Raw genomic sequence first — 19,723 nt, forward strand, 5'->3', positions numbered from 1 at the left:
AATAGAACCTGCTCAGTACTGGAGAACCATTCATGGCCTGACACACCCAGAAGGACCCGCAGAACCTCCTCAAACACCTTTAGAACCTTTCCAAGGACACCTGGAACCGTCTTAAGTAAAAATGTTTCACAAATTCCTGAACTTAATAGAAGAACATTAGATGGACCTCCTGGTTTTGTTTTGTCTAGTGGAGGAAAATGTTCCCCAAATATAAATCCTCTAGAAGCAGAACTAGAACAAAATACAGCTTTAAAGGTTCCAACTGTGCAGAGCTGAGTCAACAGAAGTGTGTACAGCGTGTACTCGGTGTGTGTACAGCGTGTACTCGGTGTGTGTACAGCGTGTACTCGGTGTGTACAGCGTGTACTCGGTGTGTGTACAGCGTGTACTCGGTGTGTGTACAGCGTGTACTCGGTGTGTGTACAGCGTGTACCCGGTGTGTGTACAGCGTGTACCCAGTGTGTGTACAGCGTGTACCCAGTGTGTGTACAGCGTGTACTCAGCGTGTACTCGGTGTGTGTACAGCGTGTACTCGGTGTGTGTACAGCGTGTACAGCGTGTACTCGGTGTGTGTACAGCGTGTACTCGGTGTGTGTACAGCGTGTACTCAGCGTGTACTCAGTGTGTGTACAGCGTGTACTCAGTGTGTGTACAGCGTGTACTCAGCGTGTACTCGGCTGCCTCTTCCTCTCAGTTACAGTAATGCGTAACGTGGCGGCGGTGCGTTCTTCCACGTGACGCTCTGAACGTGTTCGTCATTCGCAGCTCTGAGTGGGATCGCGGGCCCTTGAAGGGGCCCATCTAGCTTCCTGCGGCATCGACGAGGCTCGGAGGCGGACGGCAGCGGTGACCTTGGCTGCTGTTTAAAGAGGAGGAATACGTCTTTGGAAGGCGGCGAGACGGAGAGCATGAAAGGGAGGCAGGCTCAGCGTTAAAGCAGCAGACTTTCAAACAGATCCGTCTCCTCGTAGCGTGTCTTTGTCTTCACATGTCCTCCTGTCTCACTGTGTTTAGATAAACCGCTGTGAGAGAGAGAGACATTTCATTTGGTTTAAATGACGCCTTTGTTTCACACTGAAATTAACTTTTTGTTTGCTTAAAGATTAAAATATCCCTTTTGTAAACCATACAAGGTCACTTTAACATTAAAGATGTTATATAAATGCACAATTACATGAATCTAAAGGAGTCTTAAGAAGACATTAAACATCATTAAACCTTCTGTTTCATCATTTTCTTTTGGTTTATGTTAGAACGTAACCTCCATCATCAGATCTCTGACGGTGTGAATATGGTTTAATATTCTTTAGGCCAAAAACAAATACTTCATGCTTCACTTACGGACAAACTTCCATTACAATTTATCCCATTTTTAGGGGGAGTTCAGTCGAACCAGACTCGCCGGCTCAGCTCTTTGGCTGAGATAAAGAAAAAGACGCAGAGGAGAAGTCTGGTTCTGTTAAAGCTGTAAAACCAGATCGCAGCTCACACCGACCTCGTGTGAAGAGCTGAGACAATGCAGCTATAATGTGAGCACTCGTGCAGAGCAGCAGTCCCATTACGCCTCATTATTGATCTCCAAATTAGTGGCCAGGTGGTCTGAGGGACCTGCACCCCCGTTCACACACACATGCCAGGGCGCCCTGTGATTGGCTGAGCCTTTATGACTCTCGAAAAGCGTGGAGGCCTGCGAGGGTTTTTTTTTAACCCCTCCCCTCTTTATTGCCTGGTGCACACGGGCAGGCAGCTGGGTGAGGAGCGCCCACTCCGTCTGAACAATACAGCCATAAAGAGCCGGGAGACAATCCTGCTGCCTGACCTGCTCACCTCCACCGCCGACGGCCCGACGGGAGGCTGGAGGACGAGACGGACTCAGTCCGGATGAAGACAGAGGACGGGGGGGGGGACACATTGATGAAACACAGCAGCGTTATCGCAGCAAACGTCTGCGTTTGTGTCGGCGCCTCGAACCTGCTCTGCATCCCAACCACAGGACAGCGATGCCCCACCCACCAGGAACCAGCCAATCAGAGACCTCTGGATCCAAAACTCCTGAACTCCACGAACCTCATTAACCATTTACATACAACAAACTGTCTCCTGGTCTTCAGCCTCTCTTACACATTTTACTGCACACTGTGTGTATATTACGTTTTGACGAATCATTAAGTTCATAATTAAACAAAATCATCAATCAGACTCTCAGTTTTTTATCATTAAGATGAATATCTGTGGGGTTTGCACTGGTGAGATACTGTGATGGGCCCTTTTCACGATTCTCACACTAACAACGAACAGAAAACGTTCTCAGTAAATACAGAAAGTAACCGTTAGCTGAATCGTTATAAGAATCTTTTCTGCACGAGCAATATTGACGTCTTCGCTGTGGAATTAAGAAGCTGCACACTGAGACTGATGACATCTCCACCTAAGATTTTTTGGTCTATTTTAGGTCGGGGCCTCGTTAGTCACGCTCTCGGCACCAAATACAAAAGAGAGCTCTCTTTCTGTCTTCCCTGAAATCCCATCTGTTTGAAAGGTCTCATCATAACAGACATGTTCCATCTTAAATAAGACGCGCTGATGGACGGAGAGTCAGATCTGCTGGACGGACGGAGGAATGATAAAGCAGGAGCCCGAGGGCCCCCGGACCGGGCCCTCCTCTCTGTATGGGGCCACGCAATTACAGTAATAGTGCGGAGGCTGCCAGTGTTGAGCGTGAAGCTCTGATCCCCGGCTGTGTGCTGATGGAGGCGATGGTGCTGAATACAGAGTGAGGAGCAGACGAGGCGCTGTGGCCTGAATCCTAACAGACACTCAGGAAAACCAGATTTAGCTTTCTCACAACACAACATGTCTTTATATGTCGAAAAGAGTGCAACAAATGCAATGAAAGGATGTACTGCTGCTTACTGAGGGATGAACTTTAGTTTCATTTCATACCTTAATGTCAGTCCATTTATTTTGAATTCTTCTGCTTTGAGGCTTTATGTTCTATGAAAGACGCACTTTATTACTTTTTATTCTATATTTAAAGAGTCGTTTGTTGCCGTTGTTGACCGTCGTAGATTTAGTAGGTCAGAGTTATGGAATATTAAATGAACATGAGATCTTTCTTACCGTCAGGTGTGTGAAAATGACTTATTGTCAACTTTGTTTTAATTTACAGAGATGTGAAGAAATGATCTGATTGGTGGGGTCGCTAGATGCCCTGTAGAAACCACAGGCAGAAACACGTCGCTCAGGAAATTAACTGCTGGTACAGAACAGAAGAAAAGAACTGGCCAATCAGAGCGGAGTATGTAGATGATGAGAGCGCGCCACGTTACAGGTTCATCCTGAAGATGGAAACATGTTAATCACCAAGAACCTACACAGAAGCAGATTCTGCTTCTGCGCCAACACACGGCGGTCTCACCTGCACAGGGGTTGGTAGGCCCCGCCCCACGTGCAGGTGACGTCAGCGGGGTTTTACCTGAGAGGGAGGCAGCTCTCCGGCTCTCCTGCTGCTGAACGGGTGGACTCCGGGGGCCGCCACCCTGCCGCCCGTCTGGAGGCTGATGGGGGACGTCTGCAGCAGCTCCGAGCTCGCCGCCTTCTGTCCGTTAATGTGTGCGGTCACCATGGAAACGGGAGCCTTGGCCGGCACCACGGAGATGGCGATGCCCTGGCTGGGAGGCTTGATGAGAGACAGAGCCTTAGTCGTCCCTACAGGACAACTTCTGACTGCCAGCTTCTGCAGGGAGACACAGAGAGACAGAGACAGGAACCAGCGTTAGAGACAGAGACAGGAACCAGCGTTAGAGACAGAGACAGGAACCAGCATCAGACAGACAGACAGGAACCAGCGTTAGAGACAGAGACAGGAACCAGCATCAGACAGACAGACAGGAACCAGTGTTAGAGACAGAGACAGGAACCAGCATCAGACAGACAGACAGGAACCAGTGTTAGAGACAGAGACAGGAACCAGCATCAGACAGACAGACAGACAGACACGAACCAGCATCAGACAGACAGTAACCAGCGTCAGAGACAGAGACAGGAACCAGCGTTAGAGACAGAGACAGGAACCAGCGTTAGAGACAGAGACAGGAACCAGCATCAGACAGACAGACAGGAACCAGCGTTAGAGACAGAGACAGGAACCAGCGTTAGAGAGACAGGAACCAGCGTCAGAGAGACAGGAACCAGCGTCAGAGAGACAGGAACCAGCGTCAGAGACAGAGACAGGAACCAGCGTCAGAGACAGAGACAGGAACCAGCGTTAGAGACAGAGACAGGAACCAGCATCAGACAGACAGACAGGAACCAGCGTTAGAGACAGAGACAGGAACCAGCATCAGACAGACAGACAGGAACCAGCGTTAGAGACAGAGACAGGAACCAGCATCAGACAGACAGTAACCAGCGTCAGAGACAGAGACAGGAACCAGCGTCAGAGAGACAGGAACCAGCGTCAGACAGACAGGAACCAGCGTTAGACAGACAGGAACCAGCGTCAGAGAGACAGGAACCAGCGTCAGAGAGACAGAGACAGGAACCAGCGTCAGAGAGACAGAGACAGGAACCAGCGTTAGAGACAGAGACAGGAACCAGCATCAGACAGACAGTAACCAGCGTCAGAGACAGAGACAGGAACCAGCGTTAGAGAGACAGGAACCAGCGTCAGAGAGACAGGAACCAGCGTCAGAGAGACAGGAACCAGCGTTAGAGAGACAGGAACCAGCGTCAGAGAGACAGGAACCAGCATCAGAGAGACAGGAACCAGCGTTAGAGAGACAGAGACAGGAACCAGCATCAGACAGACAGACAGACAGGAACCAGCGTTAGAGAGACAGGAACCAGCGTTAGAGAGACAGGAACCAGCATCAGAGAGACAGGAACCAGCGTTAGAGAGACAGAGACAGGAACCAGCATCAGACAGACAGACAGACAGACAGACAGGAACCAGCATCAGACAGACAGACAGACAGGAACCAGCGTTAGAGAGACAGGAACCAGCGTTAGAGAGACAGGAACCAGCGTTAGAGAGACAGGAACCAGCGTTAGAGAGACAGAGACAGGAACCAGCGTCAGAGAGACAGAGACAGGAACCAGCGTCAGAGAGACAGGAACCAGCGTCAGAGAGACAGGAACCAGCGTTAGAGACAGAGACAGGAACCAGCATCAGACAGACAGACAGACAGGAACCAGCGTTAGAGACAGAGACAGGAACCAGCGTTAGAGAGACAGGAACCAGCGTTAGAGAGACAGACACAGGAACCAGCGTTAGAGAGACAGGAACCAGCGTCAGAGAGACAGGAACCAGCGTCAGAGAGACAGGAACCAGCGTCAGACAGACAGACAGACAGGAACCAGCGTCAGAGACAGGAACCAGCGTCAGAGACAGGAACCAGTGTTAGAGACAGGAACCAACGTTAGAGACAGAGACAGGAACCAGTGTTAGAGAGACAGAGACAGGAACCAGCGTCAGAGAGACAGAGACAGGAACCAGCATCAGAGAGACAGACAGACAGGAACCAGCATTAGAGAGACAGAGACAGGAACCAGCGCCAGAGAGACAGACAGACAGGAACCAGCGCCAGACAGACAGACAGGAACCAGCGTTAGAGAGACAGAGACAGGAACCAGCGCCAGACAGACAGACAGACAGGAACCAGCGTCAGACAGACAGACAGGAACCAGCGTTAGAGAGACAGAGACAGGAACCAGCGCCAGACAGACAGACAGACAGGAACCAGCGCCAGACAGACAGACAGACAGGAACCAGCGCCAGAGAGACAGACAGAGACAGGAACCAGCGCCAGACAGACAGACAGGAACCAGCGCCAGAAAGACAGACAGACAGAGACAGGAACCAGCGCCAGACAGACAGGAACCAGTGTTAGGGACAGAGAAAGGAACCAGCGTCAGACAGACAGGAACCAGCGCCAGAGAGACAGAGAAAGGAACCAGCGCCAGAGAGACAGACAGAGACAGGAACCAGCGCCAGCCAGACAGACAGGAACCAGCGCCAGCCAGACAGACAGGAACCAGCGCCAGCCAGACAGACAGGAACCAGCGCCAGACAGACAGACAGGAACCAGCGCCAGAAAGACAGACAGAGACAGGAACCAGCGCCAGACAGACAGGAACCAGTGTTAGGGACAGAGAAAGGAACCAGCGTCAGACAGACAGGAACCAGCGTCAGAGAGACAGACAAACAGGAACCAGCGTCAGAGAGACAGACAAACAGGAACCAGCGTCAGAGAGACAGACAAACAGGAACCAGCACCAGACAGACAGACAGGAACCAGCGTTAGAGAGACAGACAGAGACAGGAACCAGCGTTAGACAGACAGACAGGAACCAGCGTTAGACAGACAGACAGGAACCAGCACCAGACAGACAGACAGGAACCAGCACCAGACAGACAGACAGGAACCAGCATTAGAGAGACAGAGACAGGAACCAGCGCCAGAGAGACAGACAGACAGGAACCAGCGCCAGACAGACAGACAGGAACCAGCGTTAGAGAGACAGACAGGAACCAGCGCCAGACAGACAGACAGGAACCAGCGTCAGACAGACAGACAGGAACCAGCGCCAGACAGACAGACAGGAACCAGCATCAGACAGACAGACAGGAACCAGCGCCAGAAAGACAGGAACCAGCGTCAGACAGACAGACAGAGACAGGAACCAGCGCCAGACAGACAGGAACCAGTGTTAGGGACAGAGAAAGGAACCAGCGCCAGAGAGACAGACAAACAGGAACCAGCGTCAGAGAGACAGACAGACAGGAACCAGCGCCAGACAGACAGACAGGAACCAGCGTTAGAGAGACAGACAGGAACCAGCGGTAGAGAGACAGACAGACACAGGAACCAGCGGTAGACAGACAGGAACAGCGTCAGACAGAGACAGAGACAGGAACCAGCGCCAGACAGACAGGAACCAGTGTTAGGGACAGAGAAAGGAACCAGCGCCAGAGAGACAGACAGACAGACAGGAACCAGCGCCAGAGAGACAGACAGACAGACAGGAACCAGCGCCAGACAGACAGACTGGAACCAGCGTTAGAGAGACAGACAGGAACCAGCGGTAGAGAGACAGACAGGAACCAGCGGTAGAGAGACAGACAGAGACAGGAACCAGCGGTAGACAGACAGGAACCAGCGTTAGACAGGAACCAGCGTTAGACAGACAGACAGGAACCAGCGTTAGAGAGACAGAGACAGGAACCAGCGCCAGAGAGACAGACAGACAGGAACCAGTGTTAGAGAGACAGACAGACAGGAACCAGTGTTAGAGAGACAGACAGGAACCAGCGTTAGAGAGACAGACAGGAACCAGCGTTAGAGAGACAGAGACAGGAACCAGCGTTAGAGAGACAGAGACAGGAACCAGCGTCAGAGAGACAGACAGGAACCAGCGTCAGAGAGACAGACAGACAGGAACCAGTGTTAGAGAGACAGACAGGAACCAGCGTTAGAGAGACAGAGACAGGAACCAGCGTCAGAGAGACAGAGACAGGAACCAGCGTCAGAGAGACAGACAGGAACCAGCGATAGAGAGACAGACAGGAACCAGCGATAGAGAGACAGACAGGAACCAGCGTCAGACAGACAGGTTGACTCAGGTGTTTACACTATTTGTACACAGAACACACTTCATTGCTGTTCTCACACTGACAGAACAGTCAAACAGCTTTCTCCTAAAACTTACTGTACTACCATCAGTACTACTACTGATAGTACTGATACTACTGACCTCTGACCTCATCTGCAGTAAAAGTACTTGCTACTGCTGCTGCCATTTTTCCAAGTGTTTTGTGTCGTGCCAGTAGTACTCTACTACTAACAGCACCAGTACTGCAGTTATTACCTGTACTTCCACCACCACTACACGTACTAGTACAGCGGTAACTACTGCTCGAAGTACTGTCTCAGTACGCTTCGGTTCAACTACATTTCCCAGTACTCCTGAAAAAGGATGTGATGTCATGTTTCTGATGCAATAAATAAATACAGATCAGTGATCACAAACTGCAACACATACAAATACTCTTACTACTACTAACACTGTAAGTAATTCAGGAATAATCCTACTACAGCTATTCTAAGTGTACTACTACTGTACCACCACCACAAGTACAACTATTACTGCTGCTAACATCTACTTCAACTTCTACTGTTACTACTGTGAGTTATACTACTAATGCTACTTTGAGTACTGTGGCAACTGCTAGTTATTTCAAGTTTGTCTGTTGGTACTTTGTCACAGATAAAGTCTATTATAATATAATTATTGTAGTATTAGTACTTCTGTTGCAATCAGTATTACTGTTACACTACTGCTAATGTTTTCCTGTTACTACTACTTCTATTCTTACAAGTGTTAGTACTGTACCACCACCACAACTAATACAAGTACAACTGTTACTGCTAAAATCTACTTTACAACTACTGTTACTACTACTTTCAGTTATACTACTGATGCTGCTTGTTTTACTTGAAGTACTGCTAGTAGTACTGTAATACTACTGCTAACGTTTTTATTACAACGATTAATTTTCAGCTGGAGAAGTTAGTTCATTTCTATTTTTGCCACATCATCCCCAGATGAGATTAAAACACCACAAACAACCCTTCCACGTATCATCAGTAAGTACTTTGTAAATATGCGAATGTAAGAAGTAGGACAGATTTACCTTTTGAGTGTTTCAGGACTGATCAGGATTTAAACGCGGCGGCTGTCAGCTTGAGCTGCAGACAGAGCTCTACGTGTCTTTATGTTACAGAGAGTCGGCCTGGCAGCAGTTCAGCGTCCACGCGGTGCCAGACGCACTGCTGCCGTCCTACAGTCCTACCCACCGGACTGGCCTCATCAGCAGACCCCTCCCCCACCCTCCTCTTCAGCCTGCAGAAGAAAAATACATCTTCCAAAGCAGAGATAAGTACATCTCGCTTCACCCTCGCACTACTGAAAAGAAGAGGCTCTCTAAATATTTTATATTCCATCCCACTGCCCCTTCTCATCCCGCCGCCGCCGTTTTTTTAAGCTTTTCTGTGTGGACTACAGCGGGTCTGTGGGTGTGGGGAGGGGAGAGGGTTTTCTTTTTCTCTGGCAGAAGCAGTTTGTGCTGAAAAAAAAAAAAAACTAATAAAATAAAGGATTTGTGTGCCGGCGACGTGGCTTACAGTTGGAAAGCATGTTCAGACCCGAGTGTCCTTGCTCGCTGCAGTAATTACCTTGTAAATACATCAGCGCAAGAGGAAGGCAGGTTTGATAAACAACATCAAATGCCAAAGAAGAGTAGAGCGTGTATACATGAGTGTGTTTCACACAAAAAGTTTCCAAAAAGAGAGACTCTGAGGGATGAACACAAAACGAGCTGACGGTACTTTTTACTTTTATTCTTCCCCTGAGTGGAAACGCCCCCCCCCCCCCCATAAGAGCTCTCTATTATCCACCCGGAGTGCTGTGAGGGGGTGAGGGGAAGAAAACACAGTCATTCAGATGCTGCATTACTAATCAGGTCGTCCTCCTTAAAACCCAGACTGCAGCTTTAAGGTGGACTGGGAGGTTGTGTTAAAACCGGCTTTAATCTGCTACTCAAAGGAGGCTTTCAGTCGCCAGCTTCTCCACTACTAAAACTTCTCAGGCTAACGTGAGGTTACGCAGCTAATTCTCCCGGCTCAGACGTTTCCTGAAACAGCTGCTCACCGAGGTTTTGTTGGGGACTATTTTCGGCGGCGGATTAATCCACATGTGGTGCTCTAGTGAGGATTTGGGGCAGCAGGGCGGTGCACCGGCGGCTGAGTCACAATAAACTAGTTTTTAAGACAACAATGGAGCTCTGTGTTTGTTTACAAAGCAGCTGCTGGCTGATATTTATCATCAGATCAAAGATGTTGGCTTTTAAATATCGATATCAGGTCCTAATAACTACTCAAGTCTCTCCACGGTCGTTTCTTTCTGTTGGATTATTTATATCATATCAAAGTGCTTCACCGCAGACGCCTCAGCTGAACGTCATGACGGATCTTTACACTTCTTCCTGGACGTGACCCAGCTAGCGGTTATATAAGTGTGGCTCAGATTTAGATTTCTGTAAACATGCTGACTGTGTGAGAAGTTAAATAACCCAGATTCCCTGCCAAGGTTCCAGCGAGGAAAGTCTTTCTGTAACAAAGCGTACAGTATTAAACCTCCTGCATTCACTCACATGTTGTTATTTATTAATTCCCCCTCAACAGTGAGCATGGTGGGGCCTCCATTGTTTCAGGGGATCAATGTAATCCGCAGGCAGCCCGAGCAGCCGCCTGCATCAGGACCCAGGGGCCACCGCTCGCCATTCAGCATTTGTTCGAGCCGGCACCTCTGATTGTCTCAAAAGGTCACTCATTTAAAACCTCTCCAGTCTGGAGAGCAGAGCCTCGTCCCTCCTGGAGAGAGCCGAGGAGAAAGTGAATGAAAGAGGGAGGGGGGGTGCAGAACGTGATAACAGCAGGTATCAGAGAGACGCAAGACCTTTTTAAAGCCACCTGGAATTATATTAGAAATAGACTCTGCTGCTGCTGCTGACCAACACTACTCCAAGTCTTCATGAAAGCTTTTTCATTTCACGGGCAAAACGTGAAGCAGCTCCTTCCTCAGAAAACACCAAGAAACATGTTAATGTGGACGTTACCACGAGCGGCAGGCAAGGAAGCAGAAACAGAACATCCAGAGAAGGTGAACCTCAGCACGCAGCAAAGCTGAAAACAAGGTCGTCAAATATTAAACTTGTTTAAATAAGTCAACAAAATGCAGCCTGACTGAACACAAGCTCCGCCTCCTCACCACTGAAATACAACACATTTACCAACTGATAAGGATCTGCTTAAATAAGAAAGATAATACAACCGACAGTAGCATGATTTATATCTTAAAAAGTTTCTATGCAGACGACAAACCATCAATAGTCAACATGTTAATAGTAAACATGGAGTTTATCTTTATAAACTGTCAGAAATGTTGTATTTTAGTTTATTTTAGGTGTAGTCGAGGTGTCGGGGAAGACGTTATCTGCAGGATCTTGGTTACAGTGGTGATACTGCCTTTGAAATTTAGATTTCACACTTTCATTTACTCTGGAATAGTAACAGAAATAGGTTTACTTACAACGGCTTCATATTCCGTAGCTTGTGAATCAGAAATATGCATACAGGCCTATTTATTCTACCTATTTTAGGCGGCTTTAAACAGGTTAATGCTATTCTGTAAATCTTTTTCTTTTGGTTTACTTTGGCTCCTAAAAGCCCCTTTATCATGCAGAAACCCCATTAAAACCTTTAAGTCCTTTCACAATGAATTCATTAATTTAACCATTAGGTTTAACTCCACGTAAAAAAGCCACTAATGAATTTGCACCTTAATTGAAAACATAATTTAAAGCAGCAAACTCGCTTTTCATGGTAATTAGAAAAATATGAGTCGTTTTTTACCACTTGAAAAACCCTTTACCCAGAAAAGAGCTTCATATATTACAGCCCATTACTGAGTTGCAGGTTTGAGCTCTATTCTGTTAACCCAGCTGGCAGGTCGTCACCAGAGAAAAGCAGTTTTTATGCTAAGCTAGGCTACATTTGTAGCCCCAGTCATGCAGAGCAAAGCACCAGTTTTTCTAAAAGATAAATCCCTGAAAACCTGCAAGTTAGTACATCTATTGCTCACAAATAACAACATTATCAGAGATGTTTATGTATTTATGTCAAAAAAAAAACTTTATTTAGCTCATTTTCATCATCCAGCTGGTGGAAATTTTAAAAATCTAATGTCTAAAACAGTCTTGAGGATTCTGGAAATGACTTTAAAGCAGTGTTATTAATGACCTTCTGGGTTTTATCTTGTAGAAAAACATATTTAGGATCAGTGACTTGCATGTAATGACATCCGTCTCTACCAAACAACAAGGCATCCATCTTTACCTGCAGAAGTCAGAAAGTGTGGTGGAGGAGGAGCTGACGGACTCTCAGACACAGCAGCCATTTCACTGGAGGTCTTTGTGGAACCAAAGTGCTTTGACAAATCTAAGCATTTACCAGAACTGCTCTGCTTCTCTTTTTGACGACATTCGGGCCGGCTGCCAAGCGGCGTCGCCCCCGTCACCTGCAGCATCACACAAGTGCCTCTCAGGGAGGAGTTGATTACACGTATCGCACCATTACTGCCCCTCAGGTATGGATTTGCAGACACAGAGGGGCCTCTAATGTACGCAGGGTGCCAAAGAAAACACCGCCGAGACAAAAAGAGTGCCTCCGATTCCTCAACACATTTGTCTTGTCCGGCGCCGAGCAGAGTAATGGGTTGAAAGGTGCTTCTTCCTGCCTGACAAATAAAAGACTCAATTCCCGAGGAGCGATTTTATATATTGTCCCGCATCAACACGACCCTTGAGAGCGCCACGGAGCTATAATATATATATCTGGAGATCATGTCAGAGTGTCCAAATCACTCAGCATGAAGCTACAAGACGGCAAACGGCTTTCATTAGAGAGCGTCTCCAGTGGTGGATCACACAGGAAGACTCTGACACACTGACCCTCAGCGGGCAGCTCCTCCTGATAGGACGTTTTAATAACGCTGTAAGCGAGAGCGTCTTAACGAGCCATCTTCTCCATCTATCTGGAGGAGTTAAATTAGACGCAGGCTGCAGCGGCTTTCATCAGCGTCCACTCGCTGCTCACCTTTCATCCTCTCACAGCCGCTCTAATGACGGCTGGACACCACGAAGACGGGGAATGGGCCTTCTGATGCACGCCCAATTTTCTGCAGCCACACGCATTAACTCGCCTTTGAGAGCCGATGATTCACTTCGGCATATTGTCCGCGACTCGGAGCTGGTGCACATCAAAGTGGAGCAAATAACCACCGACGGTGAAGCTCGAGCTTCAAAGACGCATCTTTCTAATCTCTCCGGTCTTGAGCTCGGGCATATTTGCCCAGAGTGGAAGTTTATTAACAACGAAGTCGTGCAAAACAATCTAGAAAAGCCGACATTTACTCTAAAACGTACATGACTGTTTTCATTTTCCAAGCCATATGATGTAAGGTCATAGAAAGGGCATTATTAGTGTCTGTTAGGGCGAGTTAGGGATTATTGGTAAAGCATTAACAGGTAGTTCTTTATTTAAGTGTTCAGGGAACCGCTACTGAGGTTTCTAGGGTGTTTAGCGTGGTTTTGGGGTTTTGCCATGTGGTTGCTAAATGTTTTTAGATCTCTGATTAGTTGCGGACGGGCACCCTTTTCCAGGAAAAATGCCTAAAATAACAAACCCAAAATGAATCAGTAATATCTCCTCAACCATCAGGCCTAGATGCATAATTCTGCTCTCCTTTGAAAGGTCACAAGCTGAGGAATATAAATCCATTAAACATTAACATATTTAAAAAAATCTGATATTTTCATCCTCCCCTGGTAAATAAAGCTATATTTTAATGCAGCATCAAAACCATCATAAGGAAGATTAAAACGCACCTGGATATCTTCTGATACACCTGGAATACAACTGTAAGTATGTAAATATGATGAAAATAAACTAAAATATAATAGTTATCATACAACATTTATAAAATATACCATATTTTAGCCATATTTACGGTTTAAATGTTGACTTTTATTGGGAGTTATTTTTAAAACACCATTTCTTTCCATACAACCAAGTTCCAAATAACATAACATTGAAATCTTGATAAAAACAGTGAGTATTCATCAACATTCCTGCCACCAAAAGCCCTCGACGCTTTACAGGCCTGTAGCGTAAGAACGCCATCAATCGATCTGGCGAGAGTGAAAAAGCGAGACTTAATGTTGGTGATTTGAGTGATTTGAGCTGAACAGCTGATCTCATAACTGGATGCTTATTAGTGCAGCCATGTACAGTGATTACAGAGCGATTATTTGTTCTGATATTTAGATGCTTGGTGTTTGACGGGTGTTTGGCGTGGATAGAAATGGTTGGTTTGAGCTTCTAGCTTCACAGAGGTGTGTAGCAGGAATAGGGTGACAAAATAATCTGATCTTCCACTGATTTACCATTTGCATTTTGCGCAGAAATCGTGTGCTGCCCCCTCTTGAGTCAACATCAACAAATGTGAAGTTAACAGCTTCTGAGCATGTCCAATGAAGCGTCCCTCGCTACAGACTGGTCAGAGCAAAATAACTCGCCCATCCCAAACAGAAATGGTTTACCACGAAGACAATGTCAGGGTGGAAGATGAGATGACTTATCATCAGGGAAGGTATTGAGTATATTAAGGAGATTAACTTCTCTAAAAGTGAAGCACCTGATGTTCAGCTCACCTTGCTCGGAGTTTAAACCAGCAGAATCTATCGGTTTCCTTTGTACTTCCTCAGTAGTTTTGTCCTTCATCAGCTTCCATATTGCTGTGATGGAGCAGGGTTTGGAGCTCAGAGATAGCAGACCCTCCCCGCCCCTCGCTGCCGTTCGTTGGCTGAGGGACTATGTTAATTGAAACTTTTTGGGAGCCCTCCCGTTAAAGTGCTCGAGATAGGCAAGTCAGCTGGAACCAGCGAGCCGGCAGCTGGCAGAGATCAGTAACAGCTGCACCGTGTCAGCCGATAGGAAAAGGAAGAGGGTCCATGCGACGTGGCTGATCTCCAGGAGTCAGAGGAAGCTGAACATTTCAGAAGAATATTTAACTCCTTCACATCTTTCACGCAGCATTAAAACTGAAAGACAGCCTCTTTCCAGTCACAGCTGCAACAATCAATCGATTAGCTGTCAGCTTTTAAGTTAATCGCCAGCTATTTTGAAAAGTCTTAAGTAATTATTTTTAGACAAATTCTCTGCTTCTGGCTCCTTAAATCTGATTATCTCCTGGTTTCTTTGCTCCTCTGTGTCTGATTATCTTTTGGTTGTGGACAAGACAAAACATCTACTACTGATCAATCAATCGGGAAAATAAGCATCAGATGAATCGACTGACAATAATTGTTCGTTGCAGCCGTACGTGCGACCGCACAGTTTATCTGAGAGGCTAAACAAGTTTAAACTAAGATGATCTGCCACATTAAAATACCATCAATAATTTAATACTCTTGAGCCTGAACCTTTTGAGTACTTTTACCTACAATACTTACAGCAAGTACATTTACTGCCATGCTTTACTGCAATGTTTCAACTGCGATTTTGTTTTTCTAGGTAAACATATGTACATGAATTTGCGAGCAGACGATGGCGGGGACACGTTTAATTACGGCTTTTTCATTCACAGCGCGGAGCTGTGACGCCGGTCGCTGTAGAGTGACGTCAGACTCGCACAAACTCCGATCTGACCGTCCAGACTGAGGTCGCATTTTTAAAAAAACCCAACCTGGATCAGATTTGGACCACGTCTGATTCCATGGGACTTGGTCTGTTCACACTATTATTAAATAAATCAGATCTTGGTCCATTCGGGCTGCAGTCTAACTGTCTTTTCATCCCCCACTTCATTTTCTTTCAACTGCTTTCACAGCTTCAACTTCAGAAGACACTTTAGCAGAGTCAGGGTGGCACCTTTATAGGAATTAATAGGAATATATACGAGATTAAATGGTTTGAGGTTAAGTGCATGAAGAGAAACCTTAACAAGCTTCACACAAAGAGAACTTTTTTCCTTTGTTGACTGTGAATGTTCTGCTTTATAACTCATTCAGCCTGAGTTGAACAGATATCAGAATATCTGAGAACTCGCTGCTCTTTCTCGGCTCGTCTAGCAGAATTTAATTGAGAACGCTGCCGCCGCTTGACGGCCACTGTTAAGGTCATCCGTCCGCCCTGTGCTGTTTACTGCGGATGCAGCGAGCGGACAGGATTATCCACGCTCATTATGTACTGTGTTTTGATAGTGTGCCTTTGAGATAACGGGGCTGCTGAAAAACGCATTAGTAGCTGTTCAGATTTCCATCAGAGCAGCTGCCAGACGTTTTCTTTGTTTACACTCCATTTACCAACGAGGCCCTTCAGTCCTAAAAGGTGCTGAGGAGACGGACGGCCGCCGTTTATCCTTTTTCGTCCCAGTGATGGAAGAAAAACTCCTCAGTAAAAGAGAAAAATAATTAGCTGTGAAGTGTATTCAAGTATTGAAGGTGAAAGGACAATGAAATCCTTTCAAACTGATGAAAACCAGTAAAGGTCCATTTAGCAGCAGTTCTGGAGCTCTTGATCATATCCCACAGTCTTCATGATCCGATGGAGTTTGTTGCTTGTTCTTGTGGAATTGTAGAGATTTCCAATGTCCGTTCTTGTGGCTTTTTATGGGCTCGCCATCCGTGGATATTCAAACATCTACAATACTATGACCACTGTGCAAACTCCATCTGCGGAGGAAGATTGTGGAGGGTTGATGCAGCAGCTTCTAGACGGATATGTGGTGAGATTGTTTACGGCCTCCAAGGTCTGGAAGGAACCTTTAATCTCAACTTTAATTTCCAGTTTTGAGGATTTTCATGGTTTCAGATTTAAGTTGAGGAAAAGAAAGAAAGAAAGAAGACTCCTTAAGGTTGAGAACATTTTCTACAAGTTAGATAAATATGGATGTTGGCCAGTCAAACTAAAATCTGAAGTCTGAGTCTCACAGAAAGGAAACTATCTGAGTACCAGAACCGCTGAACTGGTCTTGGGTTCAGTATCTGAGTAAATTCTGGTGACTGATTTCCTGCAGAGGCGAACCCCCCCCCTCCTCTGGCAGCGGTACAGCTTATCAACAGAGGCACACAGGACAGAGTCTGGCCCCTCGCCCACAGTTTGGCAAAGAGGGGCGTCAGGGACCGAGGCCCCCGCCGCCCCGCATGTGGAGGTGGAGTTTCAGCCAGCAAACACAGCACAGACGAACACTGTGTTCCAACAGCGGCGGGACCGATGGCTCTGACCCAGCAGAGAAGGTGTCCACAGGGCCGACACCAACCAACAATCACATGTGCCAACACAAAACAACCTGCCCCCCCCACATCCATCCACCCATCCATCCACCCAGGGTGGGATCTGATTGTGAGGCAGTGCAGGTTTGTCTGGATCATCTAATTGTGACTCTGCAGCGGGACGTTTGGATTGAGTTTTATGCCTCCTGGGACGGAGACGAGCACGGAGAGACAGGTTTGATGAAGTCAGATTCATGTCCTGAACCCTCCTGAGCCCAGATTAGGTTCCAGCTGATGGATGTCTGAGTAATACGGCGGAAAGATATCAGCCTTTTGTCAAATATTGGATTTCAGCAAGTGGGGAAAAAAAGATTTAAATCCTTTCCTGAAGGCGTGCAGCTCCCAAGACAAAGTTCTGTGTCAATATTCTTTAAGCTACAGACTTTAAATGAGGAACTACGCTTTCAAAGATATCGAAAGGAGTGGAAGTTTAACTGTTCCGTTTTTAACATATCACAGTTTCAGTTTTACGTTTAAAGTGCAGCAGGAAATGTTAACTGCTCTGACCAATCATCAACTTTGCAGTCCTCACTTTTCAAATAACTCAATTTTCTACTGCTTCCACTTTAACTACTTTCAATGCTTCAACTTTATCTAAAACGTAAAGTTCATTGCGGTGCTTCAACTCCAGCTATAACTCAGACAAAAATAAATTTAAAAATCTGGAAAGACATAACTTATTAGCACAATTAAGCTTCTGAAAAAAAACATGTTCTTCTTTCTCCTTTTCTTTTCAGTCTCCAATAATTACAAACTTCTTTGTCAGCTACAAATCTTCACAGTCGAAGTTACTTGGACATCAATGCACTTTTCCCACTTTGATAAAAGTTTATTTTAATCACAGATATGTTTTCCACACATTTAAATTCAAGTATTGATACGTTCGCTTCCTATGAACTTTAAAACTAGTCTCTCAAGTTATTAACATTTAGCATGTTAGCATAGAGGGTTTGGGCTGATCTTTGGTTATAAGCTGCCGCAATGTTTTTGCCAGTTTCTATCAATTTAACTAAAATTTACGCTCATCAAGTTGTTTCACGTTAAGATTTATAGCATCGTTAGTAATTGCCAAAACAAATCAATAAATTGGTTAACATAATAAACAGTTTGTGGCCGTCACCTGTTGCCAACTGCTTCATGTACATTCAGAAGTTATAGACCGATAATCAAAGCTCAGGTGATCAGTGTTTTCAGGTGTTGCTGCTCCTTCGCTGATCACATCACAATGTTCGTTAGGCGGCCAAACAACAAACACAAGGAGGCATCCAGCCAAACTTTGATCCCACAGAGAATCCTTAACTTCCTTTCATAAAAACAAAACAGCAATCAATGATCAGGTGGTCACAGTCTCCGCCCGTCACACCGGCAGCGGACACCAAATCCATTTAAATGCAAATCAAACGCCCCCAAGTCTAATTTTCCTCATGTGGAAACAGAGTTCATTGGAATGAGACTCAGCATCAGCGGCAGGAAATGTCCACAACCCACGCTGAGACCATCCATTGATTTATTGATTAGCGGGTAGATGAATACTCTGATAAGTAATTAAAGATTTAAAAGAGGTTTAACTACAAACAGTCCATAGTTCCAGATTCTCAAATGTACTTTCTTTGTTTGCTGACAAGTTGTCAAATTAGATTTCAGCCACTTTCTTTATCCTTTATGGGTAAAAAGCTAATATAACAAACAGGCCTTATTTCTAATTTCTCCTGTTTTAGTAAGTTATTTGATAACTGTTTTAATTTGCTGTTGATATAAAAAACACTTCCAGCATTTCCATAACTGAGCCATTTCATACTCACTCTACTCAGACTCAGTTTTTATTCTCTAATAAAATCCAGTTGCTTCTACTTTAACGCTGCTGTCAATTAAACTCAGTACTGATGGTATAATCTTCCTCTTCCCTGGTAGACTTTTAATTTGAAACTTGCGTAGTAGTGCATCACTGAGGCTGATGTAATTTAATCCGGAACAGAGAGCTTGATTTAATTTCTTTGGTTCCTCTAAAGCAAACACCAAATTATTAATCACCAAAAAGAAACTGACATTTTCACTTTCTCTCATTTATGCAGTTTATTTTTGACCTCTGAAGACTTAATCTGACGAAATATAAAATACAACCGGCCCCGGACCTCGCCAGAGACGGTTCAAGGGAAAAGACTTAACGAATCCTGGATAAAACTCTATGGGGAAAGGCCGTAACGCCAAAGATGGCGGTTGTACGCACATGTCCCGCCCCTCCCTCTAGAAAGCCAGTTGATCAGATGAACTACATGTCCGCCAAAAAAAGGCCAACTGCCTGACAGGTAAGTACAGTGTATGGCGACCATAACGTCAGTTAGCTTAGCATTTGTTCAAGCGCCCTGGTGAGACGAGCTCCTGGCGTCACGTCCCCGGCGCTCTGGACAGAGCCGTAGATGAAGTCGGTGAAACCTCGCACATGTGCAGTAGAAGTTAAACCTTATTTTGGGTCAAGATCCTCAAACTCGTTGAGGTTTTACGTCCCGGTGACCAGTGAAGGTGCAGTTCCGGCCCTTTCAGTTATAGACACCAAGTAACTGGAGGCGTTACCAAGATGGCTGCCGAGTGGCGGCATTTGCCTATAAATACTTTGACTTTGCCTTAAACCAGTTCTTCTTTCCTGTTCTCCGTCTCCAGTTACAGTTTTATAACCACTCAGCATTTTGTTCACTGGTCTTGTTAGAGCTGAACCTCATCACACCACGTCGCCGCTTCAGGTGAGCTACTTTCTAGCCACACGGCATATTT

The 19,723-nt window shown here is 46.0% G+C and overlaps 1 protein-coding gene across 2 annotated transcripts in view; it reads right to left on the minus strand.

Moving 5' to 3' along the window:
• phf21b (PHD finger protein 21B) overlaps positions 1–19,723 on the minus strand; it is a 96,933-nt gene that overhangs the window by 19,681 nt on the left and 57,529 nt on the right. For both annotated transcript variants that reach the window (XM_038709535.1, XM_038709536.1), the window contains exon 4: positions 3,476–3,736. In XM_038709535.1, coding sequence (XP_038565463.1) covers positions 3,476–3,736 — 261 coding nt within the window. The remainder of the gene's footprint in view (positions 1–3,475; positions 3,737–19,723) is intronic.

This window comes from Micropterus salmoides, unplaced genomic scaffold (genome assembly GCF_014851395.1).
Source record: "Micropterus salmoides isolate LMB-PRFRI ecotype aquatic unplaced genomic scaffold, ASM1485139v1 Ms_hic_scaffold_9, whole genome shotgun sequence".
NCBI lineage: Eukaryota > Metazoa > Chordata > Actinopteri > Centrarchiformes > Centrarchidae > Micropterus > Micropterus salmoides.